Genomic DNA, 27,521 nt, shown 5'->3' with positions numbered 1-27,521 from the left:
TGGAGTTTTAATTACAAACAGGAGGAAGAAAGGAATTAGAGATAGAGAGATAGAGGGAGAGAGAAAGGGGAGAGAAGGGAATAGGGCTTAAATACCCCTTCTGTTTAGGCTGGGCCAAAAGGCCCAAGCCCTTAAATAGCTGGGGCAATGAAAGGAGATCAGTCCCTATTACTCACGTGACCAAAAATGGAGAAACAGTCTCCGGGGCCCCCACCTTCAGCTTCCTTCAGCGCAAGCTTCTCAGAGCACACCGCAACCACTCCGACCAACTCCTCAACCACCACCTCCTCGAGTCTCCAGACCCCTCTCTCTTTAAGGAAACCATCCAAGTTGCCTCCCCTCAGTTCTCACATCTACCAATCACCTGTCCATCAATTTCCCTGTGCCAATGGAGGCTCTAGCTTAACCCAGGACCGCCCAGAGGTCTCTGGCTTTGCACATGTCTGTTGAAGGTCATATTTTCAAATAATTAAATCTTTGCTCCTTTGCTACAGCCCTTTCTAAATCCTGTTAAACTGAGTAGGGTAGAGATTGGAATAATTAAATTTTGATCTAGGCTGCAGCCCTTACTCAATCCTGTTAGGACTGAATAGGGTGGAGATTGATTCCAAGTATCTCCATTGTATCAATTCTAAAATCAATCATGACTCAAAGAACTTCCTGTTCTATGCTTAAGCATAGGTCAAAGTCCTTTCCATTGTTCAGCAAAAGGTTTCTGTCCTAAAGTAATCTTAAAAAGGGAGTAGAAGGAACCTCCCATGCCAATGGGGTTCACATTCCAATAGTCAAGACCCACTATCAATAGGAAATTTTTCAAGTATGAAATTTCCCAATGGTGAAATTTCCAACATTTGTAAGTCTAAGAAATTTTGAGGTTTACAGACCACATGTTTAACACCTGATATACTTGTAGTCTCGTCCAATAGAATATAAGTTCCTCAAAAGCAGAGATTGCTTAATTTTTTTTGTCTTTGTATCACCAGTGCCTTGCCCAAGATCTGGCATGTAGTTGGCATTTAATAAAGGCTTGTCAATTGATTGATTCCAATACAGAAGAACATTACTTCCAAGCAAAATCAGTAGAATACTTAATTTAAACACACTTGGGTGTGTTTGCTGACATTACTCTTTAACAACATTATTTTCTCAAATTTCTTTGCTGTTTAGATAATTTGGAAACTGTATTTTCTAATTTTTTTTTAATTAGCAGCTTTGGTAGTAAGAATTTTTTAGTAAACTTGAACCTTTCTAGGAGAAGAGGTTTGATTTGGTGATGACTTTGCTGGGGATGACAAAGGATTACACAATACACACTGTCTCCCCTGAAACTTAAATATTATGGCTCTTTTGCATATTTTCTGGTCATATGTTTGCAGCCCCAACCTACAGCTGATTGAGGGAGATGCCAAGCAGCTGGCTGGAATGATCACCTTTACTTGCAGCCTGGCAGAAAATGTCTCCAGCAAAGTCCGTCAGCTTGACCTGGCCAAGGTGAGAAAATCAAGGTTTTGTTGTTGGAGGTAGTTTTGCTTAGAAGAAAGACCGGAGGGGTAGGAGATGTCTCTCTAGATCTTAGTTTCTCCATATGTAAAATGATAACTCTCTTCTTAACACATACTTTCAAGTTCCATATAAATCTTTTCTGATTTACATGATTGCTTGCTTTCAACTATTAAAATTGCCCACCTAGGAGAAACTAATACTTAGAGTGATCTAAAAGTAAAAGTGGAAGGTGCTATCTCAGAAAGTGGTCATTTCCCTTTCACTACAGATCTCCAGAGGGAGGGAGGCAGGCTATTGGCATGCTTTAGAGTGTGAATTCCTGTTCAGGTGAAGATTAAACTAGATGATCTGTGGAGTCAGCCCCTTCTATGCGAGTCTGACCTAGCAATGGAGTCAGCCCTTTTTTTTTTCTTCATACTTCATAGCTATGTAATTACTTTGTTTGAAGTATTATTCACTTCCAAGATATTAATTGTTCTCATATATATGTTCCTGTTCCTAGACAAATACAGACAAATTTTCATGCTAAATATAAATTACTTTTCATTGTTTACTCTTTTGTGTTATTTTTTGTTGATTTCTATTCAAGCTGACTATATAAATATAATGTTATTCCTGGTATTAATATTGATTATTACCAAGAATTATCAATCTGCAATTGATTAGAATAGTGATTGTTGAACTTCCACTACATGTTAAATATTGAGAATTGAAAGAGTCCCCCAACTGACATATCTTTTGGAGATAAGGGTTTTCCCATGCATGGGAGGTGGTTTCTAATCCCCAGAACTATTTATAGAATCGCCTCTACCAAGCCATCCAGAGAGCTGATGACATCTTGGACTTGAAGTTTTGTATGGATGGGGTTCAGACGGCCCTAAGGAATGAAGACTATGAGCAAGCAGCTGCTCACATCCACCGCTACCTATCTCTAGACAAATCAGTCATTGAGCTTAGCCGGCAAGGCAAAGAAGGTGAGCTTTCCCTACGATTGTGTTTGTAGTGTCTGCAGCCAGATTTCCAGTTTAGTTATTACAGCAAGAGCTAAGAGGATGGGGCAAGAAGAAATCATATATTTATAGACTTTAGAGTTAAAAGGAGCCTTAGAGGTCCTCTGGTTCAATCCCCTCATTTGACAGATAAGGAAATGGAGTTTCAGTGACTCAAGGTCCTCTGCAAGGGCATCCAGATAGGAAGTAGCAAAGCTCCTCTATCTTGGCCCTTTCAACTTTTCTCAGGACTTTTCTCCCTCCTCTAAGGTAAAAACTAAAGGAATTGGCATCTAGAGCACAGTCACCAAACTTCTATTGTGGCACCATTTTAACTGGCCGTAGGCACATGGCCTTTTCGTTTATCAATAAAAAATCTTTCAGACCAAGTCCTAAATACCTTTTCTTATCAAATAATTTGTGCAGCTTTCCTGGTATTTTTATTGAGAAAAAGTGCTTGGAAAAGCCATGTCTAAGAGTAGAGATGAAGTGGAAAATGACCCCAACCCTTCTTCCCTGCCCCTATTTAGGGTTCTTTAAATAAGGTGACTGAACCTAGACTCTGAAGAGTCTTAGACCTGCTATTAAAGTATCTCATTTTCCCATTTGCCCTGTTTTCTCCCACCCTCCATACAGGAAGTATGATTGATGCCAATCTGAAGTTGCTTCAGGAAGCTGAGCAGCATCTCAAGGCTGTGGTGACAGAAAAGTTTGACATTGCCACCAAGGAAGGGGATCTGCCCCAAGTGGAGCGATTCTTCAAGATCTTCCCATTATTGGGGTTACATGAAGAAGGGTTAAGCAAATTTTCAGAATACTTATGTAAGCAGGTATGAGCTCAGATGGTGGAGTTGGGATGGAAGCTGTAAACTGGGAAAGGCTGGGATTAGCATCTTTCCAGGAGGCATTTCTGCATTCTATCCTTCTTTTATCTCTTGCTCTTCCCTCAAGGCAGGATGGTACATTTTAAATACTTGCTCTTCCCCATAGGCCTTTAAGTATAGGAAATTTTAATAAATGTGCCACCCCACCATAATGTTAGCCCATCCTCAGATCTTCTCTTTCAGCTTCTTGATTGTCTTAGGGCCAGCAGAGCTCCTGATAAGCTTAAGGTTAAAGGCTTAGCCACAATGAGGGGAAACAAACAGAGTCCTTGACTTTTGGAGGGTAAACAAAGCCCATGTTTTCAAGTATAGAAGTACTCTTCCTTGATAAAGAAGGGAAGTAGTGTTTCTGATATGTGCCAGGGGTGGTTTCCTAAGCCACCAGGGAGATTACTGACTCAGGATTTAGAGGATTTGAATTCAAATCCCATAGTTAACTTCCCTGAGGCTGTTTCCCCATCTACAAATTGCAGGGATTGGCCTACCTAGACAAACCTACAAAGTCCCATTTTTCTAGGTCTGTGACTATGATCCTATGAACAAATCATCAAGACTAAATCTTTTTACTAGATATTCTTCATCAGAATGGAAATGGTGCCAATTGGTATTGAAGGAACTTCTGCCCTTGATCAATTAGAAATACCTTTCCAAATAATTAAAGATTTTCTAACTTGGTCATTAATTCTTGAATGAAATTGACAGGCTAGATTTGGGTAGACCACTGAGGCATTTTGCCAGTTTGTAACTATAATGCATCTTTTCAGAACATAATAAAGCTCAAAAAACTAATTAAACATCAAAATCACTGTCAGCTTAGAAGTAGGACTAAAGGTGAGGAGACACTACATGTATTTGCAACAACTTCAACTTATCCACTTCAGAAAAGCCATTGATGCTGAAAAACAGAAAATGGAAAAAAGAGGATACAAGATTTGAGTGTAACTATTTCCTAGGAAAGTTTATTATAAAGTAGTTGCCACAGGTCCAAAAGCACAGAAACTATTTTTATAGACACTTGATTTTTTTTGTCAGGCAGATAGGACAGCCAAACGCAATGAGCTTAAAACACAAACTCATTATGGAATATTTTGGAGGTGGTTCACAGAAGGTTCTAAGTGGTTGCATCTCATAAAATAGTGAAAAGGAGAAGAGGTGAAAACAGATCTATAGAAAACTTGGCATATGAGCCAACAAAGCTACATTATCCTAGCAGGCAATAAATAGGCATAAAATGGAAAAGATTTGTCAGAATTTCTATAATCTATTTTCATCATCACTGGCATGAAAACCACATTTGGAGAGGCACTGCAGATAGACCATGAGTTGGTCCCAGAATGGAGTAGGAGGAAGAGAGCAGGATAAGTTATATATAAGGAATTGTGCAATGCCCCTAACAATTCCAAGCTGTTCTCTAGCAAAAAAAATCCCCCTTTCACAACAAGGTTCTCCTGGTGATACTCTGGTGTGTGTGTGTGTGTGTGTGTGTACATGCTATAAACATAAAAATCTTGGACTCTCACAGTCTTTGAAGTGTCAAAGCTATAAGTGACTCAGAGAGTGATGGAGAAGTGCAAGTCATTTCAAAGAGGAATCAGGCATATTGTCAAGGAAATAAAAGTCTGATGAGGAGAGGATATGGCTCAGATCCATAGCAAGTGGATGTCCTGAGTATTTCACTAGTACGCAAAAAGTGCATAAAAGCTTAGAGCCATGTGCCCTGGTGGCACAGAGTGGGAGGGGCTGCTCCTTACACCTCTCCACCTCACCTAAGAACATTTTTTACCACTCTGAACAGCAGACCAATGCTAGTACTTACTGCCTCCACTCTCTTGGGTAATGCAGGGGGCTCACAGGCTACTTGAAGGTACAGTTTGGGCATGTGATCTCTAATAAGAGTTCCCCAACGCTGGCCTAGAAGAAGGCCTCTGCAGCATCATTCAGAGTGAGAAAGCACAAACGGGCTGGGATCCCTGCTGTGAGGCTAACCTCTGTAAAGTGACAACAAGCTGCCCCTATGTTTTAGACCCTTCTTTTCCTGGATTGTTTTAAGCAGTTTAGAATGTAGTAGAAGCAAGTTGGTGTCCTGTCTTAACCTTTGAAGAAATAGCAAAATTTGATAAGGCAGATCCAAGGGCCTTTTGCCTAGGAGAACAGCAGGAGTAGCTCAGGCAGAGATTTGGTTGGCATTAGGCTAGTCATTGGGTCTAGCAGACTACCGGTGTACTTTGTTTTTTGCTTTTCTTTAGGTGGCAAACAAAGCAGAAGAAAACCTGCTTCTTGTGTTGGGAACAGACATGAGTGACAGAAGGGCAGCTGTCATTTTTGCAGATACACTAACACTTCTGTTTGAAGGTAACCCTCCCTTTCCATCTTCCTGTAAAAGGTGAAGACATTTCCATTGTCCTGTTGAATACTTGCCTTTGGGGATTTCTCCTCTCCCTCTTTGTTTTTCCAGTAGAGCTAATCCTTCTTTTTAAAAAAAAAAAAAACCCTTACCTTCCATCATGGAGTCATTGTGTCATTGTGTCACTGTGTATTGAGTCACTGTATTGACTCCAAGGCAGAAGAGTGGTAAGGGCTAGGCAATGGGGGTTAAGTGACTTGCCCAGGGTCACACAGCTGGGACGTGTCTGAGACCCTATTTGAACATAGGATCTCCCATCTCTAGGCCTGGCTCTCAATCCACTGAGCCACCCAGTTGCCCCCAATTCTTCTATTTTTAGCCTAAACTACATAACTTGCTCTATACCAAGCAGGAATGAAAGACTTTATATATTGACTTTTTCAGATTATTCCTTCCTGGCTGGTAGTTCTTTATTTCCCAACAGTCAGGACCCAGGACCCATCTGATGTTTTGGCTTTCTATAATTACTGGAAACAAATGCTAATACAATTTAATATTGAGATAAATTACTAGAAGGAAATGGTATTTCTCTCCAAAGAATATTGGAGTCCACCTTAACTCTGGATGAAGGAATTCAAGATTTGGGTGGGCAAGGGCGCTCGCTTGAGTGCTCTCTCTCTCTCTCTTTCTCTCTCTCTCTCTCTCTCTCTCTCTCTCTCTCTCTCTCTCTCTCTCTCTCTCTCTCTCTCTCTCTCTCTGTATATATATATAGACTTAAAAATCAAGCCTCTTGTTTTCTCTCACTCAGGAATTGCCCGAATTGTTGAGACCCACCAACCTATAGTAGAGACCTATTATGGGCCCGGCCGACTGTATACCCTGATCAAACACCTGCAGTTGGAGTGTGACCAACAGGTGGAGAAGGTGGTGGACAAGTTCATCAAGCAGAGGGACTATCACCGCCAGGTAAAGGGGAAGGAAGGGCAGATGTCAAGCAAACCATACCACAGTAATCACTTGTACCCCCACCCTGCTGAAGCCTGAGAAGGAAACACATCAAAAATATTAAGTTGTTAATGTGGCTTCACTAGAGCACAATGTCTAGACTTGGCTTACTCCTTACTCCTTACTTCTCTATAACCTTGGCAAAGTCACCTGACTCCTCAGACTCCACCTTCTCATCTATCAAATGGTGAAAATGCCCCCTGCCCAGTCTACCTCTCAGGAGTGTTTTGAGGCTCTTGAAATGAGATCATGTACACCCAGGCATTCTACAGATACCATGTGTATTTGTTAGCATAGATCCTGACAAAACTAGTCTCTGGGAGTAAATGTGATTGAAAAGGAAGGTTATTGGAATGATGATTCTATTCCAGAGTTTGGTGTTAGCAGCCCTTGGAGTCTTCCACATTGGAATTCACTCTTCTCAAAGATTTATCTGAGAATTCACAAACAGCCAGAATTAGCCACCTAGTTTGTGGTTATAAAGAGTGAGAGGCAGGCAGATGGGACACACCAAAAGACTGTCTAGCCTAATGGGATCTGGGTAAGGGTGTCCTAATCTCTCCTTGTGATTGTAGTTCCAGCTTGTCCAGAATAGCATGATGAGGAGTTCAGCAGCTGAGAAAATTGAACCAAGGTAACAAACCTTCCCTGCTTTAGACAGTAACAACTGTATTAGACAACTGTAAGATTCAAAACGAGTCGGGGGGGGGGGGGGGGGGGGAGCGCAACTGGGTGGTTCAGTGGATAGAGTCAGGCCTAGAGAGAGGATCCTGGGTTCAAATTTGACCTCAGACATTTTCTAGCAGTTTGACCCTTGGAAAGTCGCTTAACTCCAAAATGCCTAACCCTACCACTCTTCTACCTTGGAACCAATACACAGTAATGATAATAAGACAGAAGGGGAGGATTAAAAAAAAAAACACAACCATTTCTAGGACAATGTGATCTTTATTTTTTTAAATTGTCTTCTAGAAGTGTTTCTTATGCTTAGCATTGTTGTTGCTTTATGTATATGGAGTCATTTTTCCTAGTGAAGGTAAGCATGCTATTTGTCTGTTCATGTCTTTCTCCATATATAGGATATTAGTTTATTCTTGCTATGATAATAAAGCCTAATGGGTACTGAGAAGTAGCCAAGTCTCCTTTACTCTACTTCAGTCACTGAGACAAAAAAAAATGAATTCAAGTGGGGTTGTCTTAAAATCATCTAGCCCTTGTTTTGAGGGGGGTTCCAAATTTTACAGCAGGAGATCCATATCAGGAAGACACAAAACCACCTCATATTTGCCTGGTTATTTCCATTTCCCATTCCCTATCTCCTCAGATGCTTCCCACAACCCTGTGAGGCACACACAGTAGATTAACATCCTCTTTTACAGAGGAAGAAAAGAGACAAAGGAGATTAAGTGACTCAGTAGCAGAACCAAAGCCAGAAAATTCAGGCCTTTTGACTGAGTTTGGTGCTCTCTCCTCTGGATCATTTCATCTGAGCAGAATTCCATCTTTATTGAGGCCTCTGTGTCTCAGCTTACCTCCCCTCTACTACTCATTATCCTGTTAGAATTCACGAGGGAGCATCATAAATAAAGTGTTTGGGGCCTACAGATGAACTATAGACACACAGCTAAAAAGGATACTAAGGTTAGGAAACCTAGTCTGGTGAGGAAAATGGCTTTTTCTCAGTTTTGGAAGTACAGACATATCTGTTAGTAGAGCTATATTTTCTACACACCTCCCTTCAGGAATACATAGAATCTCAAACGGAATATTTTGTACTATGCAGGAAGAGAGGTAGCATGGGCCACATACTGACTTAGAAAACCACATATTAACATCTAGGTTCTACTGTATTTTTCAAAATTTTGTTAAATTACATTTGCATCTGTAACTTCAAGGAGTGTAAGGGCTTTGTGTCTGACATTTCTGGTATAGTGGATGAAGGGCTGGCTTTGAAGCAAGGAAGACAGCAAGGGGTTCAACTTCTGCCTCTGATACAAATTAGATGCATGACCATCAATAACTCCCTTAAACTTTTAACACAGCAGGTAATTCTCTTAATTTGTTAATAAATGCCTTAATTTATTCAATTCTCTAAGACTGTAATGTGCAGAGGAGTTGCTGATCTTTATGAAGGGAAGTGATCTCCATACCAGAGTTCCCTGAAACTGATGAAATCTTAAGTCTAGACCAGCTTCCCTCCCCACCTTCTACCTTCCATACCACTCAGCTGTTTTACCAGGGGCAAACTGCTAAGCCTTCACAGGCTTGGGTTCTTCCCTTGTGAAATGAAAGAGGTGAATCAGATGATCTTTAGAATTCCTTCCACCCTAGCATCCTAGAATTCTAAGCTACACTGCAGCAGAAGAATCCCATCTTTTTTATGTTTCTCACACACATCCCATCTATTCTTCCTGTACCTTCCACAGGGTTCCCAGTCTCTACTTTCAGTAACAGTGAATGAAAGCAGGTGTCTGGAAACTGAGAAATTTCTGATTTGCTATGTGCTGATAATTCAAGACATTTCATAGTTAACCTATTCTCTTCTAAATGTGACTTAGCAAGCAAGAAAATGGTTTTCCTGATACTGAAAAAAGTGGTTCCTCATGAAAAGAAAAATAAAGTTTACAAATAATTTTTCTATAAAAATGCATGTTAAAATAAATAAAAAAACAAGGGAGTATGGTACACTCAAAAATTCTAAAAGAGGATGTTAATCTACTGTGTATATCTCACAGGGTTGTGGGAAGCATCTGAGGAGATAGGAAATGGGAAATGGAAATAACCAGGCAAATATGAGGTGTTTTTGTGTCTTCCTGATATGGATATCTCCTGCTGTAAAATTTGGACCCCTCCCCCTCCAAAACAAGGGCTAGATGATTTTAAGACAACTCCACTTGGGGGCAGCTGGGTAGCTCAGTGGATTGAGAGCCAGCCTAGAGATGGGAGGTCCTGCGTTCAAATCTCGCCTCAGCCACTTCCTAGCTGAGTGACCCTGGACAAGTCACTTGACCCCCATTGCCTAGCCCTTACCACTCTTCTGCCTTGGAGCCAATACACAGTATTGACTCCAAGACAGAAGGTTAAGAGTTTATTAAAAAAAAAAAAGACAACCCCACTTGAATTCATTTTTTTTTTGTCTCAGTGACTGAAGTAGAGTAAAGGAGACTTGGCTACTTCTCAGTACCCATTAGGTCTTACTATAAGCAGTGTTGGGGAACCCTGCAGAATGAATTATAGTTGACTTGATCCCTCAGGGCTTCCTTTGCAAGATGGCAGCTATTTGTCTGACTTGCCTTAAGAGCCCTTTTGGGGCTGGGGATCAGACTATATAATCCTGCTGCCATAACATTTGGCAAAAGACAATACCTACTTCCTTCCCTTATCACGCTGCCCAGGGAACTGGATCCCATTCTGACAGAGGTCACCCTGATGAATGCTCGCAGTGAGCTGTACCTACGCTTCCTCAAAAAAAGAATCAGCTCTGATTTTGAGGTGGGGGACTCCATGGCCTCAGAGGAGGTAAAACAAGGTAAGCCTTCCACCTAGCCACCCCTTACCCCAAGGTGACTCACCAGAACTTTCTGAACCTTCCTGTGCTCTTAGAAGGACAGGGGAGGTGCTCTGAGGAAGGAACCCTAGGCTGATAGGAAATTAAAGTTGAAAAGGGCTCCTCTCGATTCAACCCCTGTGTTTTATGGAGGAGGAAACTAAGGCTCCCAGAGCTTAGCAGGTTGACTCAAGGTCACAAAGAGAGCAAGTGGAGGAACCATGAATAGAATATGAGATTCTAACATTCTTTACACCATATCACAATATATGCACCTTAATCAGTATCCTGGATAAAGGTGCAGGTGGCCTGCTTATCAAATTTGTAGACTTGAGGATCAAACCTACAGATGAAAGAAGATTCAAAAATATATTGACAGCCTAAGAAATCAGTCCTGACACATGGAAGCTTAATACATACTCACTGCATGACTAATTGGGCTGAAGATGATAAGACAAAATTTGAAAGGAATACAAGTTCTTATGCTTTGATTTAAAAAACAAGTTGAAAATGAGTGGGGAATAACTAGACAACATTTCATCTGAAAAAGATTTGGGGGTGATGATGAATTAACAGTTTGATGTGATAGCCAGGAAAGTCTGCAATCACTAGCTTATCATGAGGACCATGATGTCTATGATGAAAAAGATGATAGATAGGCACTGTTTGGGGTGCCTCATTTTAGGAAGGTCATGGTAGAGAAGCTAGGAGGCATCCAGAGCCGTAAGAGCTTATCACTAGATTCCTGTTTAAAGCACTCTTGAAATATGAGATGCCATCATTGCTATTGTTATCTCAGATTGTCTGGGAGCTTTGTTTTCCTGTTCTAGTCAGTGGTGTGGATCTGCTCTCTGACTTTTTCTAGTAGGAAAATGCTGCTTTTGACTCTCCCTAGAGCAGTGAGAGAGGCAGATCCTATAAGAAATTACCTCAGGCACAGTGGAGGAGGGAAAGGGAGCAGCCCCCTCTGGCATGCATGCCAGTGGTTTGCCAATTCAACCCTAAAGGGATGATACCTGTCCTTTGGTTCCTTCTGCTAAGTGAGAAGCGATGGTCCTTGTGCCCATCCAGACTTGTTAGAAATTGGGCCTGTCCTTTTCTCTTATGTTTCCACATAGCATTTAGTTCCTTGTCTACGCCTCTGACCCAGCTCTAGTCATTGGATAAAGGTTCTTTCCTTCATATTTCCTTTATAGCCTCAAATGTTTTCTTTTTTCTAGAGACCTCCAGGGTTTCTTCTGCTTTGAAGTTTTAGGAATTTAGGGTGGCTAAAAGGTAGAAGCTGCTCTCCCAGTTGTAGGAAGGTGATCATATCCATCTTTTCTGTCTTCAGCCTTCTTTTCTCTCCCTGCAGCTCTTCAGTTTTCTGTCTCCCACTGTTGTACCTCCATTCTGCATTGCAGGGAGCTGTCCCTGCCAGTTACTATGCCCTATGCATTCGCAGGTTTTAAAAATGATGAGCAAGCTGAGAAGAGAATAAATACTAAACTAGATACTCCCCATTAAGGTCTTGAAGTAGGCTCAGACTTATGACCTCACTTAACCTACATGTGAATCTGATGAAATGTCAGGTAGCTACAGGACTTTCCAATATTGCCCCCTTCATCAGCTTTTGGTTTGGGAAGAGGAGACACTTTCTTTTTTCTTTTTGAAACAGCAAAACCTTGGGGGCAGCTAAGTGACTCAGTGGATTGAGACCCATGCCCAGAGACAAGAAGTCCTGGATTCAAATCTGGCCTTAGAAACTTCCCAGCTGTGTGACCCTGGGAAAGTCCCTTAACCCCCATTGCCCAGCCCATACCACTCTTCTGCCTTAGAACCAATATACAGTATTAATTCTAAGACGGAAGGTAGGGGTTTAAAAAAAAAAAGAAAGAGCAAAACCTTGAACCTACTTTTCTTTATGACTGCCTTATTGAATGTCTCCATAGAGCATCAGAAGTGTCTGGATAAGCTCCTCAATCATTGCCTCTTAAGCTGTACCATGCAAGAGCTAATTGGCTATTACATTACCATGGAGGAGTACTTCATGCGAGAGACTGTCAACAAGGTAGGTCACGACTCCATAAGGGACAGGACTTCTCTCTGAGCAGAAAAGGCAGAGGAAATAAATGGGCAGTCTAAGATCTCCTGGTCTCCTTCTCAGGGGAAAGCCCTGGAGTTCTTTTCCTCAAAGACAGCATGTGCCTTTAGCATGTAGGAAAGGGACAGATCAAAGAATTTCATTGATATAGGGAGTTCTAGTGAGGAAGTTCCCTCTGCTAATGCAGATCAGCCCTTGTCCCACAATTTTAGTTTTATGAAGTTGTCTTTTACATATCACAGACTGCCTCAGCTTAAATGGCTGCTAGATCATTATCTGGATGAAGGATAGAAGGGGAGAAGAGCCCCACTCGTCCTAATAGCAGGCCCTGAATGAGAATACCACTAGATTCAACTAGAATTGAACTGTCTCCTGTCTCAGGTCTCTTCCCAATCTTGTCCATCTTCCAAACAGCTTCCAAAGTGATTTTCTTCAAGCGTAGATCTGGTCATGCCTAACCCTTTATCAGTAAACTCCAATGGCTCCCCATTGCTTCTAGAATCAAATTTAAATCTCTCTTTATTTAGCTTTTTAAAGTCCTTCACAATCTGGCCTCCGCTATGTTTCCAGCTTCATTATATAGTATTCCCTCCTACACTCTAAAACAGAGCCAAACTGGCCTTCTCTCTGTTCCTCACGCAATACTCCATGGCCCATATATGCCTTGGCACTTTCTGTTCCTCATGCCTGGAAGGTACTATTCCTTGAAGGTACTCTCTAATTTCCATCTCACAGAACCTCTCATTTCCTTCAGAATGCAAGTCAGACACCTCCTTCCCCCATGGTTGCCCTCATCCCTCCACTGTAGTGCCTCTCCTCTACCTGGTGTATGTGTGCATATGGACATACACATGTGCCTATGTACATATTGTCTCCCCTAATGTAAGTTCCTTAAGAGGAAGGATTGCCGGTACATAATAGGCACTGGCGTATATAGTAGGTACTTAATAAATGCCTGTTGGTTAATTGATGTTTGTTGATAGAAAGTCCTAAAGTACGCTTTAAGACCCCAGTTACAGTCAAAATCATGATTAATTTCCTGACATGTTAATAAATGTGAAAGTAGACTAAAATTTAGAGGGAATGATGTAGCCCATGCCCAGGCCAGGCTAAGCAGCACAGAAGAAGAACCTGAACAAGCCATAGAGAAGTGTCATGGTTAGGTGTATTAAAACCATCCCTAAACAGTAGCTTTTGGGTTCTCTTGTCCCTTAAGAGTCCTTTCACCTTGATCCCTTGCCTTTTAGGCTGTAGCTCTGGATACCTATGAGAAGGGCCAGCTGACTTCCAGCATGGTAGATGATGTGTTCTACATTGTCAAAAAGTGTATTGGGCGGGCCTTGTCCAGCTCTAGCATCGACTGCCTCTGTGCCATGATCAACCTCTCCACCACAGAGCTAGAGTCGGATTTCAGGTATAGTGAGATGCCTTAGGGGGATGTCACACTTTTCTGGGATGCAGGGTAACTCAGATAACAATTACAGGAGGTGTAATATATAGGTCAGGAATACTCTGTGGGTCATCAAGTCTTGTTTGTATTCATAAGTCATAATTTTTGTTGTTGGTTTTGTTGAGATTTAAGTTTTTAGTTTATTCCTAATTCATTTCCCCTAATTTTTTCAAAATCCATCAGTTCATTTATGCAGTATGACTGTAAGGCCAGATAGTCCTTGACCACAGTACCATGTCTTTGGTACCAGATGGCTTTTGAGCAGCCTAATGTCCTGAATATGCCCAGCTGTCTCTAAGTCAGTGCCCCATAATGGGGCTGGGGTGGCCTGAGGAAGCAGGGTTAAAGAGCATCCAAGGCAGGGGAGAGAAGAGAACAGTTCTTTCAGGTTAAAGCAAAGATTGCACAAACCTCAGTTATAAGAACCATTGTTTCAGGAAATTCCTGTGAACATTAGGAAAAGACTCATCTCTTTTATGGGTCTTCCTTGCCATCTCTTCTGTTTCTAGGAAGAGATGTTCACTACTAACTCCTAAAGTGCTCATATAAATAGAATCAAAACCAGTTATTTCCCTCAGTAGACATTCTCCTGATGTTGGGAGACAGAGGGCACAGGGTTGGGGGGGCTCTGAGGCCAACAAATAAGAAGCTGCCCTCAGCAGAAGCCAGGTCATGAGCTATATAATACAGTGCAGAAACCACTTATTAACTACCTACATGGGGCAGACCAGGCAACTCCGTTGGATGGCCATGCCCTGGTCCTTCTGCAAGAGCAGCGTGGTGACTGGTCATCAGGCAAGGCCAAGCCCAGGAGTAGTCAGACTGCTGGAGGTTAGTGGAGAAGCCAAGCTAACATCTAGGACTGGGTAGTTGAGGATCTATTTCAGTAAGAGATTGGTCTTGTTACCTTTTCCCTTTAACTGACATTTTGGATCGGGCCTTTGCTCTCCCTCAGCCATTACCAATCAATAGTTGTTCTGTAACTTAATAGTCAGTTTCACAGAGGACTTAGGTTGGCACCAGAAGCCCCCAGGGCCCATGAGAGAGAGGTTTTGGTGAAGGCAAGCATCAAGAGTAGAGCACTGGGAGGTAGATACAGAACTAAGTAGATTAAGAGTCAGGCCTAGAGGCAGGAGGTCCTGGGTTCAAACAGTGAATCAACACTCCCTAGCTCTATGACTCTGGGCAAGTTATTTAACCTCCATTGCCCAGTCTTTATTGTTCTTCTACCTTAGAACAAATATTTAGCATTGATTCTAAGAGGGAAAGTAAAGGTTGGTTGTTGTTGTTGTTTTTTAATGGGGTGCTATGAGTAGAGTTGTGATCCCTTAGGGATGCAGGGCCCTCTTTCCCCACTCTGATTTCATGTGCCCTTCTACCTGCCAGGGAGGTTCTGTGTAACAAACTGCGGATGGGTTTCCCTGCTACCACTTTCCAAGACTTCCAGCGTGGGGTGACGAGTGCTGTGAACATCATGCACAGCAGCCTCCAGCAGGGCAAATTTGATACCAAAGGCATCGAGAGCACAGATGAGGCCAAGCTGTCCTTCCTGGTAGGTGTGCACCTGTGGCTCAGCCTTGGCCAGCCTCTCCTTTGGGGTTGGGTGAGAGGGAAATACAGCTGAATGATCCCTAAAATAATCAATATTCTTGGGAGAGGTCCAAAGCCAAGATTTTATTCTTGTAAAATTCTGCAAAATGAAATTGAGGAGTCTTCCATCTGCCTCAAGAATGAGCTCCTATGGCTACATCTCACAACCTACCCCAAGGTTCTCAGAGCATTCCTTACCTACAAGTGTGTCCTTAAATTGCCTGGACCATGACAGCAGAGCTTTTACTTTGCCAATAGTTCTCAGCTCTGCAGTGTTTTATCCCTGAGTGCTGAGCCCAGCACTTCCTTCTGAACACTTCAGGGGGTGGAGGGGGGCTGCAAACAGTCTTCACCTCACTTCTTCCCACAGGAACTAACTACCACCTCTGCCAAAACCCCCAATTAGCTCCCCTATAGGAGAGCCTTGCAGAATGGGCATGCCCTTAAATGCCCTTGGACATTATAATACTGTTTATAGAGCACACATCTAATCAGTCAGGCACTGCAAACATGACCTTATTAAGACAGCACCCTCAGTGTCAAAGATGGCATCTTATCCACACTTGACAGCTAGAGAATTTGTGACTAGAAAAGGAATGCCATTTGTAAAAAGGAACGGCTGACCTGCAGCTGAAAAAAGAACCATGGAATCCTACGTCCTGACTCAATTCACTAATTTCTTACTCTGCTTTAGAGTAACAAATATAGTATGTGCCATTATCTCTTATATCTTAACTATATCTGTCCATATTTGCCTGACTGACTTGTGTGTGTTCTAGTCGTTCATTCTCTGCAAAGAAAGCTCTTCAGAGCTAGAAGTCTGTGCTGATGCTTCATCATTTCCTACCCAGGGGGGAGCCCACAGTTATCCTTCATCTCCCTGAGCTAGGAAGGGACCTCTGAGTAGGTAGTTATTGAGCTGGGATGGGCCATCTATCAGCTTGAAAAAGATTAGCCCCAAATAGCTTTCTTTTCTAGAGGTTCTTGCATGTAGAGAGTGTATACTATTGCGCATACATGATACATGGTGGGAAGCTGGCATAAGCTTTAGCTTCAGGCTCCCATTTCTTTGCACAAAGGCTTAATGAGACAGAATTCAGAAGACAAAGCAAATGAAGAAGATCAAGGCCATTTGTTTTATTGTGTTAAATGCTTAGTGACAGGTCTCCAGTTTTCCTGAAGCTAAATACTTAAAATGTCATCACTCCCTCTGTGGCTCTCAATTTCTCTTGTCACCTTGTCTCATTTGGCTGTCAAGATGAAATCCCCCAATTGTCCTGACATATTCATTGTGAGCAAATGATAAACCCAGTGAGCTAACCCTTAGCAGGAATTCTCACTGCAAAAGAAATCTTGAAGTTAATGTATGAACACAATTCCATTTCTCCTTCATAGTGTAACAAGGGAATCACTTTAAAAGACTGATATATATTAATTTAAGGTCGCCAAGGAATCAGCTATGTAATTCCTAAATGAAAAACTCAAGTCAGCCGTCAGCCTTTTTTGGAGTTTAATTACAATAGGAGTAAGAAAGGAATTAGAGATATATAGAGAGAAAGAAAGGGGAGAGAAGGGAATAGGGCTTAAATACCCCTTCTGTTTAGGCTGGGCCAAAAGGCCCAAGCCCTTAGATAGCTGGGGCAAAGAAAAGAGATCAGTCCCTATTACTCACGTGTCCAAAATGGAGAAACAGTCTCAGAGGCCCCCCACCTTCAGCTTCCTTCAGAGCCCAGGAACCACACCGACCAAAAACTCAACCCCCCTCCACTCTCCAGACCCTCCTATCTTTAAGGAAACCATCCAAGTTGCCTCCCCTCAGTCCTCACATCTACCAATCACTCTTCATCAATTTCCCTGTCAATGGAGGCTCTCGCTTAACCCAGGACCGCCCAGAGGTTTCTGGTACTGCTAGGCCCCCATCCTTCACATTATTTTTCATTATTTCCCTTGATATTCTTGATCTTTTGTTCCTCCAGATGAACTTTGTTATAATTTTTTTCTAATTCAGTAAAAAAGTTTCTTGGTAGTTTGATACATATGCCACTGAATAAGTAAATTAATTTGGGTAGGATTGTTATTATTATATTAGCTCATCCTACCCATGGGCAATTAATGTTTTTTCAGTTATTTAGATCTAGTTTTACACTAGTTTTGCACATGTCTGTTGAAGGTCATATTTTTCAAATGATTAAATCTTTACTCCTTTGTTACAGCCCTTTCTAAATCCTGTTAACTTGAGTATGGTAGAGATTGGAATAATTAAATTTTGATCTAGGCTGCAGCCCTTACTCAATCCTATTAGGACTGAATAGGGTGGAGATTTATTCCAAGTATCTCCATTGTATCAATTCTAAAATCAATCAAGACTCAAAGAAATTCCTGTTCTATGCTTAAGCATAGGTCAAAGTCCTTTCCATTGTTCAGCAAAGGGTCTCTGTCCTAAAGTAATCTTAAGAAGGGAAGAGAAAGAACCTCCCATGCCAATGGAGTTCCCATTCCAATAGACTATCAGTAAGAAATTTTCCAAGTATGAAATATCCCAGTGGTGAAATTTTCAACAATTATAAGTCTAAGGAAATTTGAGGTTTACAATAGCAGGTTTAAAAAAAATTTTTAATAGCATTTAAAACAGGAATTTATTCACATTTTTTTCAGATTGTTTACAGCCACTTGGGAAAACTGAATAATTCTAGGGGAAAATTTTTAAAAAATAATAACTTAATAACTACCAACAAAAACAAAATTGTATAAACATATAAAATAGGGGGGTAAAGTCTTACCCAAAACACCTAACCTTTAATGAGGTAGAACCAAAATAATTCATTAACAAGCAAATAGGGGACAGCTGGGTAGCTCACTGGACTGAGAGTCAGACCTAGAGATGGGAGGTCCTGGGCTCAAATCTGACCTCAGACAATTTCTAGCTGTGTGGCCCTAGCAAGTCACTTGACCCCCTTTACCTAACCCTTACCACTCTTCTGCCTTAGAACCAATACCCAGTATTGATTCTAAGATGGAAGGTAAGCATTTTAAATTTACAAAAAAAAAAAAAACAAATAAAATGTTTTATTTATCCCTCAAAGGCCTGTCCAAAATCCATTACTTCTGGCATGGTTTTCCTCTTTTAGTCTTTCTTTTTCATCTTTTAAAAATGCACTTGTAATTATATATACAGTTCTGATTGTGAATCATTTCATAAAGATTTCCTTCCATATTTCTTTATATGTTTCATATTGTTTTCATGACATCATAGTATTCATTAAGCCTTTCTTTAGTTGTTAGAAAGATTTGCTCTTAGAATTAGAGCAACTATGGAGAGAGGCAGAGACAGAGAAACAGAAATTGATCCTTTTTCCATTTTTATGTTATGTATTTTTTTAAACCCTTGTCTTCTGTCTTAGAATCAATACTGTATATTGGTTCCAAGGCAGAAGAGCAGTAAGGACTAGGCAAGTGACTTGCCCAGGGTCACACAGCTGGGTCGTGTATGAAGTCAGATTTGAACCTAGCACCTCCCATCTCTAGACCTGGCTCTCAATCCACTGAGCCACCCAGCTGCCCCCCTTTTTCCATTTTTATGATGTTATGGCAATAGTATTCTAAAAGCAGAATCACCAGGTCCCAAGTTTTGATGGGGTTTGTCTCTTTTTGACAGATTGTTATCAAACCATGGTTGCCTCAGTCTGCAGTCCCACAAATAGTCTACCTTTGGCAAGTAGCCCTTAGTGTGTTTCCTTGCTCTGAAAGCATCTTGTGCTTATTTTCCTTTAGTCATCATGACCAAGCAGTTGTTTTCACTGTCCTCTTTGAAATCATAGCCTACCTATTAGTATTACCCTGCAGGGATAGCAGATATATTCTGAGACAGAGCTGCCTGGGCCTTTGGAATCACATAATGTGATTCACCCATAGCCCTGTACCAAGCAGGATTCATGCAGTTAGAGCAGTGCCAGAAGTTTAGGTCACCAACATTAGGAACAAGAAAGGTCTTCTGGGAAAGGCTGGTCAGTATCCTTTTAGAACCTCCATTGTCCAGAGACCTAGGATTGCCTTTGAGATCTCTTTACACCTTGAGCTGCCCCACCACTTCTGCCAGACCCAGCACCTCAAACCTGATCAATTTAACTATTCTATTTCAAGCCTTTCACCTTTTCCTTAAACTATGGCGGTTATCCTAGACCCGTGTTGGCAAAGACTTGGCACGCATGCCCCAGCATGCCTTTGGGGGCTGCTCTGTTCTCCCTCTCCATGACCCACCCCACTGCCCAGCAGCCCAGTGCAAGCACTCCCTCCCTCTGTTGTCTGGGGTAATGTGGGGGGATTCACAGGCAGTTTCAAGGTGCAGTTTGGGCACACAATCTCTGAAAGGTTATCCAACACTACCCTAGACTATTCTCCCTACCTCTAATCCCTTTCCATCTCCTTATTCCTCATGCCTCATTCCAACTTGTCAAAAACTCAGGGATATCTCAGAGACCAAGAAATGAAGTCTATATGGGCTCAAATCCCTCCACCATATGGTCACTATCAGTATTTTCCAGCCTTATCTCTCACTGCTCCATGCCTATAACCCATCACAATGAACTCCCCTTCACTTATTCTCTGATCCTGTAGCTGTCTTCATGTTCTCTCTCTACTAGGGATGCCCTAACTTCTCCCTCCTTGTACCATAATCTTAGGCATCTTCATGAGGCAGCTCAGCTGTTAGCTTATTTCTTTGGAGTCTTTCCTGGGCCACCCTAGAAGTGATCTCTGAATTCTTCTAGCACTTTGTACCTTTTGGTATCATTCAATCATCTGCTGACTTCTATGGGCTTCCCTCAGTTCTCAGCTTCAAATAAGAACTTGAAGATACCATGATCAGAATTACTTGGCCATGTGTCCTTTCATCTAGATCATAAAATTTAGGAGAGCAAGAATGGTATCTTCATTACCTTTGTTTTCCTTCCCAGGGTCTTTCATAGGCCCTCATACACAGTAGATACTAATTAGGTATCAAACGAAGGAGAGGAATAACAAAAACAATGACTTGAGGTTGGTGATATGGACTTCCAGGGCTTACCATGACCATGTTTGCATCCTGGTTGGTTTGTAAAGAGATGGGATGGAAGTCAGGCTTCACCATACATTCACTGATGAATGGAACTTATATCTTGACTTATCAGAGATTCATCCTGGCTGTTTTAGCAGAAAGGTACCCACTATAGTGGGTGAATAGCAAATGATGGGTCTCCTTAGTCTTACTCTAAATTTTAGTTTAGCCCACTGAGGAGATGTCTTCCTTACCACTGATAACTTGTCAGCTATGCCTGGGGTGAAGCAAGATGTGTGCCCTGATACTCAGGCAGCTGTGCTCATCTTTCTTTGCCCTTTAGGTGACCTTGAACAACGTGGAAGTCTGTAGTGAAAACATCTCCACTTTGAAGACAACCCTGGAGGTATGTTGGAATTGTCACCTTTCCATAACTGATACTACTAAAGAGGCAATGACTTTCTTTGGCATAAAGAAGGCTGCCAGGCACATTGGTGAGGAAGATTTTTGATCAGTGATGGTAATCACAGGATCACAGATTTAGAGCTGAAAGGGACCTTAGAGGTCATTGAGCCCAGCCCTCTCATTTGGTAGGTGAAGAAACTGAGGATATGAGCAGTTAAGTGACTTGTCTAGAGTCATACAGCCAGTAAATACTCCAGCCCCAGTGCTCTATCTGCTACATCATGGTTTCTTTCACCAAATTCTAGGAAAAGCTGGTTGCAAGCATTTTATTAGCCAGTTAAGTGTCATGTAGCAGTGCATTGTCATAGATCATTAAAGAGAATCAGAACCATGACCTTCATGCTCCTGTCCTGAAAGGAGAAGCTTAGTGCTATCTAGTGTGAGACTAATAAAAGAGAGGCTATTCTGTAGCCCTGAATCAGTGCTGAACCAGGAAAAGGCAATGGCAATGATTCAATCTTGGGAGCAGAGTCATGTTTGGTGTCAGGTAGAGCAAATCAATAGATAAGCACAGGTGTTGGTAAATAAAGTCAAAAGTGCAATGGCTGCTGGGAGGAGGCAGAGAACAAGGACCTACATCTAGATGCAAAATCAATCAGTTATATGGAAATAGGTATAAAGTGGCAACATTTGTACAACCTCGTGGAATTGCTTGTTGGCTCTGAGAGGGGGGAGGGAGGAGAGGAGGGAAAGAAAATGAATCAAGAAAAAATAATAAATAAACAAAATCAATCAGAATGTATTGATTAAGTACCTACTGTGTACCATGCACTATACTATGTGCCAGGGATATAGAGACAAAAGTGAAATAGCCCCTGCCCTCAATGAGTCCCCATTTTAAAGGAGAAACAAGAGAAGGCTATACATATTATCTCACAAGTGAAGAAAAGATGGTGTGCAGACTATGCTAATGGGAAGAAAGACCAAGGGGACTCTCAAACTGAATCTGAACAAAGCCAAGGATTCCAAGAAGTAGCTGTGAGAAGGGAGAGTGCCCCAGGCATGGCAGGTGGCACAGAAATGATGAGTCATTTGTTCAAAATAATGAACATCCAGATTCCAAAGTGTACAGAGGAGAGGAATATGTGCAAAGATGGAAAAGTAGGAAGGAAGCAGGTTGGGAAGAGCTTTAAATACCCAACAGAAATCTATATTTTATCCTGAAGATAGTTTATTGCCACCAGAATTTGACAAGCAAGGAATTGGCACACTCAGACCTATATTTGTAGTTGATGAAGTGGAGTAGGAGAGAGGCCAGGTGAGGGCAAGTGGAACTGTTCTAGGGTGGTGGATGAGAGAATGGACAGGAGAGAATATAGAGTATAGTATGCTAGTGATGTTGTGGAGGTAGGAAATGGCATGTGAGGTGGGTGAGAATGAGGATTTAGGGGTAAAACTGAGGTTGTAGAACTGCTTGACCCAAGATGGCAATAGCTCCTTACATATAAATAGGGAAATTTGAAAGAGTATATGGCTTGGAGGAAAGAGAATAGATTCTGGATCTGTGGAGTTAGAGATAGCTACTAGACTTCCATTTGAAATGACCAATAATTAGTTTGTGACCCTAGAGTTTGGGACAGATGCTAGGACTAGATGTGTAGATGGGGGTATCATCTGCAGAGAAATGGCCCTTGGACTTGTGAACTGATTAGGTCACTAAGTGAAAGAATGTAGAGACCTGATTAGGGACCCAGGATCAACTTGGTCGTATAGCCAGAGTTGGCATTCATGACTTGGATAATGAATCAGCAAAGGAGACTAGGAAGGAGCAGTCAGATAAATAGAATGAGAACCAGGAGAAATCGGAGTCACAAAAACCCAGGGAGGATAAGGTGGTCCACAGTATGACATGCGTTCCAAGAAACAATGTGGGAGATAGACTCATCTCCTTTGTAGCTCTAAACCCCAGATTTTAGAGGGGGATGATGCTCCTTCTCAAATGTATCAGTGTAATTTAAAAGAGAACTTAATAGTGCCATTTCAGAACTCATCTGTTCTGTTATAAATTTTCTGACTTCTCCCTTTCATCTGTTGTCATTGTATTGTGACCATAAATCCATTCAGGAAATCATCTAAACTCCAATCAGCAGGTTGGCTAGCTCAGGACCCCAAAAGTTCCATAGTTAGAACCAGAACATAATGACTCCTAAAGGGCCTTTAACAGGCTGGAGGCACAGAGGTCATCTAGCCCTATAGGAGACTAACACTAGAATTATGTTTAGAGTCAAATGGGCTGGGGTTGGTCCAGTCCAGCATATTCCCTTCAGCTTTACAAATAATGACAAAGGCTCAGAGACATAGCATGACTTATGACCTCTAACCCAGGTCCTCTGACCCCACACCTAAGAAGCCTAACCCCAGAAGAGTCACTTGACTCTCTAAACTTCAATTTCCTCATCTGTAAAACAGGGGGTGATAATATTTACACTGCCTATCTCACAAGGTTGTGAATGTCTGTAAATAAAATGCTATGTAAATCTGAGTTGTTATTGTTAGTGAGATCACCCTCTGAGCACCCCAGGATAGGCCTGTCATATGTAGTTCTCCAGTACCTTTCCATTATGTGCCTGCTATGTGCCTGCCAGACAGGAACACTTATGATATACATTCTGTCCATTCCTGGAGCCATTCAGGTTGCGATGAATGGTTGGTGCCACCCTTATATGTGAGAGATTGGCATTCTCTTTGCTTCACACTTAAATATGTGTGTTTATTTTAAATTAAGGTTGCTTTTTTTCCCCCAGAGTGACTGTACTAAGCTATTCAGCCAAGGTATCGGAGGGGAGCAAGCCCAGGCCAAGTTTGACAGCTGCCTCTCTGATTTGGCTGCTGTATCCAACAAATTTCGAGATCTCCTACAGGTAAGTACCTGGGCAGTCTTTATCACTCTCTGCACCAAGGCTAACAAACCCTTGGGCAGAAGCATCCCATCTGTTGCACGGAGAAAGCTATTATTGGCATACACTCAAAACTTAGGTTCCACATTCCACACAGCTTAGGAGAGTAGTGGTGATGGCAAGAGATGGCAGGCAGAGCTACTGATCTTGTGCCCTTTGTCTAGAATACTCTTCTCCTGTAACAAGTAAAATATGAAATTACTGAAGAAACAAAGGTTTGATCTTCTGAGAGTTACCAGTTTATTAAGCATGCATGGCAATTGCCTAACAAATTGGGACTAAACCCCTTCCTCAGTTTAGGGTGTCATAAGGGGTTGGACTAGATTATTTAAGAGTATGGTCGCCAGGCATTTAATCATTTCCAAATGATTTTTGAGCAGTTTATTTATAAAATATAGAAAGAAAGTAAGAAAATCAGAGAAAAGGATAGGGTAAGATATCTAACCTAACACACTAAGTATTTTGCTCTGGCCCCTGGGTCAACCCAGGCAGGGCTAATTAGTCCTCAGCCGGAGGAGCCTCAGCCTTGAGCAGAGGACCTGGGGATGAATAAAGCAAGCGCTTCAGTCACAAAGCCTCTGTCAAGAGGGGAGGCCTCTCCTGAGGCTAGTCCCTTCAGAAAATCTAGGAAAGGAGTCAGTCAGCCTTTTGCACCTACCCACATGGTAGTTCAAAGAAAGAGACAGGGAACGTAATTACATCCTGATAAAAAGTAGAATAGGCAATGAAGAAATTGGTATTCAACATGTATACACTAAATGGTAGAGCATCCAGATTTTTAAAAGAGGAACTATTGAAGCTTAAGGAGGAAATAGATAGTAAAACTATACTAGTGGGAGACCTGAACCTTCCTCTATCAGATCTAGATAAACCAAAAAATAAATAAGAAAGAGGTAAGAGATGTGAATGAAATCTTAGAAAAATTAGAGTTAATAGATATATGAAGAAAAATAAACAGGGACAAAAAGGAACACACCTTCTTTTCAGTAGCACATGGCACATTCACAAAGATTAACCATGTACTAGGGCATAAAAACATTGTAAACAAATGCAAAAAAAATAATAATAATAAATTCAACTTTTTCAGATCATAATGCAATAAAAATAATGGAGAGGCAAATCCAAAATTAATTAGAAAATAAATATGATTCTCCAAAATTATTTGGTTAAAGAACAAATTATAGAAACAATTAATAATTTCATTGAAGAGAATGATAATGAGGAGACATAATATCAAAACCCATGGGAGGTAGCCAAAGCAGTACTCAGGGGAAAATGTATATATATCCCTGAGTGCATATCAACAAATCAGAGAGAGAAGAGGTCAATGAATTGGGCATACAAAACAAAAAACTAGAAAGAGAACAAATTAAAAACCCCCAGATAAAAACTAAATTGGAAATCCTAAAAATTAAAGGAGAAATTAATAAAATTGAAAGTAAAAGAACTATTGAATTAATAAGTAAGACTAGGAACTGTTACTTTGAAAAAACAAGTAAAATAGATAAAGTACTGGTTAATCTAATAAAAAAAGAAGAAAATAAAATTAACAGTATCAAAGATGAAAAGGGCAACCTCACCTCTAATGAAGAAGAAATTAAGATAATTATTAAGAACTATTTTGTCCAATTATATGGTCACAAATACAGCAATCTAGGTGATATGGATAAATATTTACAAAAATATAAATTGCCTAGATTAACAGAAGAGGAAATAGAATACTTAAATAATCCCATATCAGAAATAGAAATTGAACAAGCCATCAAAGAACTCCCTAAAAGATGTATAATTACATCCATCTTGGACTCTGATTGCATTTAGGTCCCTGGTCAAGGGTCTCTAAGCAGCAAATACAGGCAGTCCAGCTTCCCAGCCACACAGGGCTAGGTTCAAACAGTGCAGTAAGATTTTCTCCCAAATCCTACAACAAAGTTTTCTCATGGGACAGGATTTGGACTGGGCTCATACTTGAATAGGAAAGAAACCAAGCTAGTTCCAGAAATGAATCATAAGATAGAGTCAGTGTGGTTTACTCAATTCCTGCAATTAACCACTTGCTGTCCTAATCCCCTTGATTCCTTCAGTTTTCTTAGACCTCCTCATCTCCACCTGCTGGCTTCCCTGGCTTCCTGCAAGTTCCAGCTAAAATATCACCTTCTACAATATGTCTTTCCCATTACCCCTTAATTCTGGTGCCTTCTCTCTGTTGATTTCTGATTAGTCGTGTCAGACTCTTTATTTGTACAGTTGTTGGTACATTGTCTCCCTATTAGATTGGGAGCTCTTAGAAGGCAGGGGCCGTCTTTTGCCCTTTTTGTATACCCAACACTTAGCACAGTGCCTGGAATTTAGTACATGCTTAATACAGTCAGCCTTGAAGGAGTTATTGTAGCTGGGTCTGCACCCTCCATCATAGACTTCAAGGAAATCCCAGAGGAGGATGAGCTCTAGGGCTAGTGTGATATTGAAATCACTTTAAAAGACTGATATATATATTAATTTAAGGTTGCCAAGAAATTCACTTATGTAATTCCTAAATGAAACACTCAAGTCAGCTGCCACCTTCTTTTATGGTATTCAATTACAAACAGAAGGAAGAAAGTATTAGGAGGAGAGAGAGAGAAGGAAAGGGGAGAGAAGGAAAGAGGTTTTAAATACCCACTCTGCTCAGGCTGAGCCAAAGCGGGCTTTAAGGCCCTGGATAGCCAAGGTAAGGAAAAAGATCAGTTCCTATCACTCATGTGACCAATCTGGAGAAAAGCAGTCCGCAGGCTCCTCCAACTCCAAACACCAGCCTTCCACCGACTCTAGCCCTCTTCACAGGTGAGAACTCCAGAGGCTGTTCTCTACCTCACTTCCTGCATCTCACATGTGCCAATGGTGGCTCACGCTTGACCTAGGACAGCCAAGAGGTCTGTCCTTTTTTTTGCACATAACTGTTGAAGGCCATATTCTCAAATAATTAAATCTTTAGTTTGCTGCACCCCTTCCTAATCTTGTTACACTGAGTAGGGTGGAAATTGTAGTTTCCAAGACCTGATTCTGTTATTTCAAGTATCGCTATTGTTACTGATCAGGAAATAGCTAAATCCAATCTTCTAAAGAATGGTCTGAATAGGGTGGAGTAGTTTTGAAATTCACACTAGGTAGGGAGGAGGGGGAGCCTTCCAGCCTTTACCTGTCTGATATATTCCATTCTACCTTGTCCTTGATGCAGGAAGGCCTGACTGAGCTGAATAGCACTGCCATCAAACCACAGGTGAAGCCTTGGATCAACATCTTCCTCTCTGTCTCCCACAACATTGAAGAGGTAATTCTGACCTGGGAATTTGCTGACAATGGCAATGGTGATGGCAATAGCTTATATGGCACTAGTTATAGAATGCTGTATGGTTTATAAAGCACTTTACAAACCAAGTTGAATTGCTTGTTGTCTATAGGAGGAGGGAGGGAAAGAACATGAATCATGTAACCATAGGAAAATATTCTAATTAAACAAAATTTAAAAATAAATAAAGCACTTTACAAATATTTCATTTTATTCTCAAAACCCTGGGAGAGAGGTTTAATTATGATGTCTATTTTATAGATGAGGAAACTGAGGCAGGCAGCAGGTCAGTGACTAACTCACGAGTCATCCAGATAGTTACTGAGGCAGGAATTAAACTCATGTCGTCCTGACTTCAGGTCCAGCAGTGACCATGTAGGGATGCCCCAGGATTCCCTTCTCCC

At 41.4% G+C, this 27,521-nt stretch overlaps 1 protein-coding gene across 1 annotated transcript in view; it reads left to right on the top strand.

The window, feature by feature from the left end:
- Positions 1 to 27,521, top strand: part of COG4 (component of oligomeric golgi complex 4) — a 34,393-nt gene that overhangs the window by 4,228 nt on the left and 2,644 nt on the right. The window contains exons 3-15 of the mRNA XM_007477518.3: positions 1,377 to 1,491; positions 2,303 to 2,477; positions 3,129 to 3,322; positions 5,623 to 5,728; positions 6,529 to 6,686; positions 7,301 to 7,359; positions 10,121 to 10,254; positions 12,204 to 12,322; positions 13,603 to 13,769; positions 15,192 to 15,357; positions 20,771 to 20,833; positions 23,637 to 23,753; positions 27,007 to 27,099. Coding sequence (XP_007477580.1) covers positions 1,377 to 1,491; positions 2,303 to 2,477; positions 3,129 to 3,322; positions 5,623 to 5,728; positions 6,529 to 6,686; positions 7,301 to 7,359; positions 10,121 to 10,254; positions 12,204 to 12,322; positions 13,603 to 13,769; positions 15,192 to 15,357; positions 20,771 to 20,833; positions 23,637 to 23,753; positions 27,007 to 27,099 — 1,666 coding nt within the window. The remainder of the gene's footprint in view (positions 1 to 1,376; positions 1,492 to 2,302; positions 2,478 to 3,128; positions 3,323 to 5,622; positions 5,729 to 6,528; positions 6,687 to 7,300; positions 7,360 to 10,120; positions 10,255 to 12,203; positions 12,323 to 13,602; positions 13,770 to 15,191; positions 15,358 to 20,770; positions 20,834 to 23,636; positions 23,754 to 27,006; positions 27,100 to 27,521) is intronic.

This window comes from Monodelphis domestica, chromosome 1 (genome assembly GCF_027887165.1).
Source record: "Monodelphis domestica isolate mMonDom1 chromosome 1, mMonDom1.pri, whole genome shotgun sequence".
In the NCBI taxonomy this organism is placed as follows: Eukaryota; Metazoa; Chordata; class Mammalia; order Didelphimorphia; family Didelphidae; genus Monodelphis; species Monodelphis domestica.
Note: the sequence above shows the minus strand (reverse complement) of the source record. Positions and strands in the feature narration are given on the sequence as shown.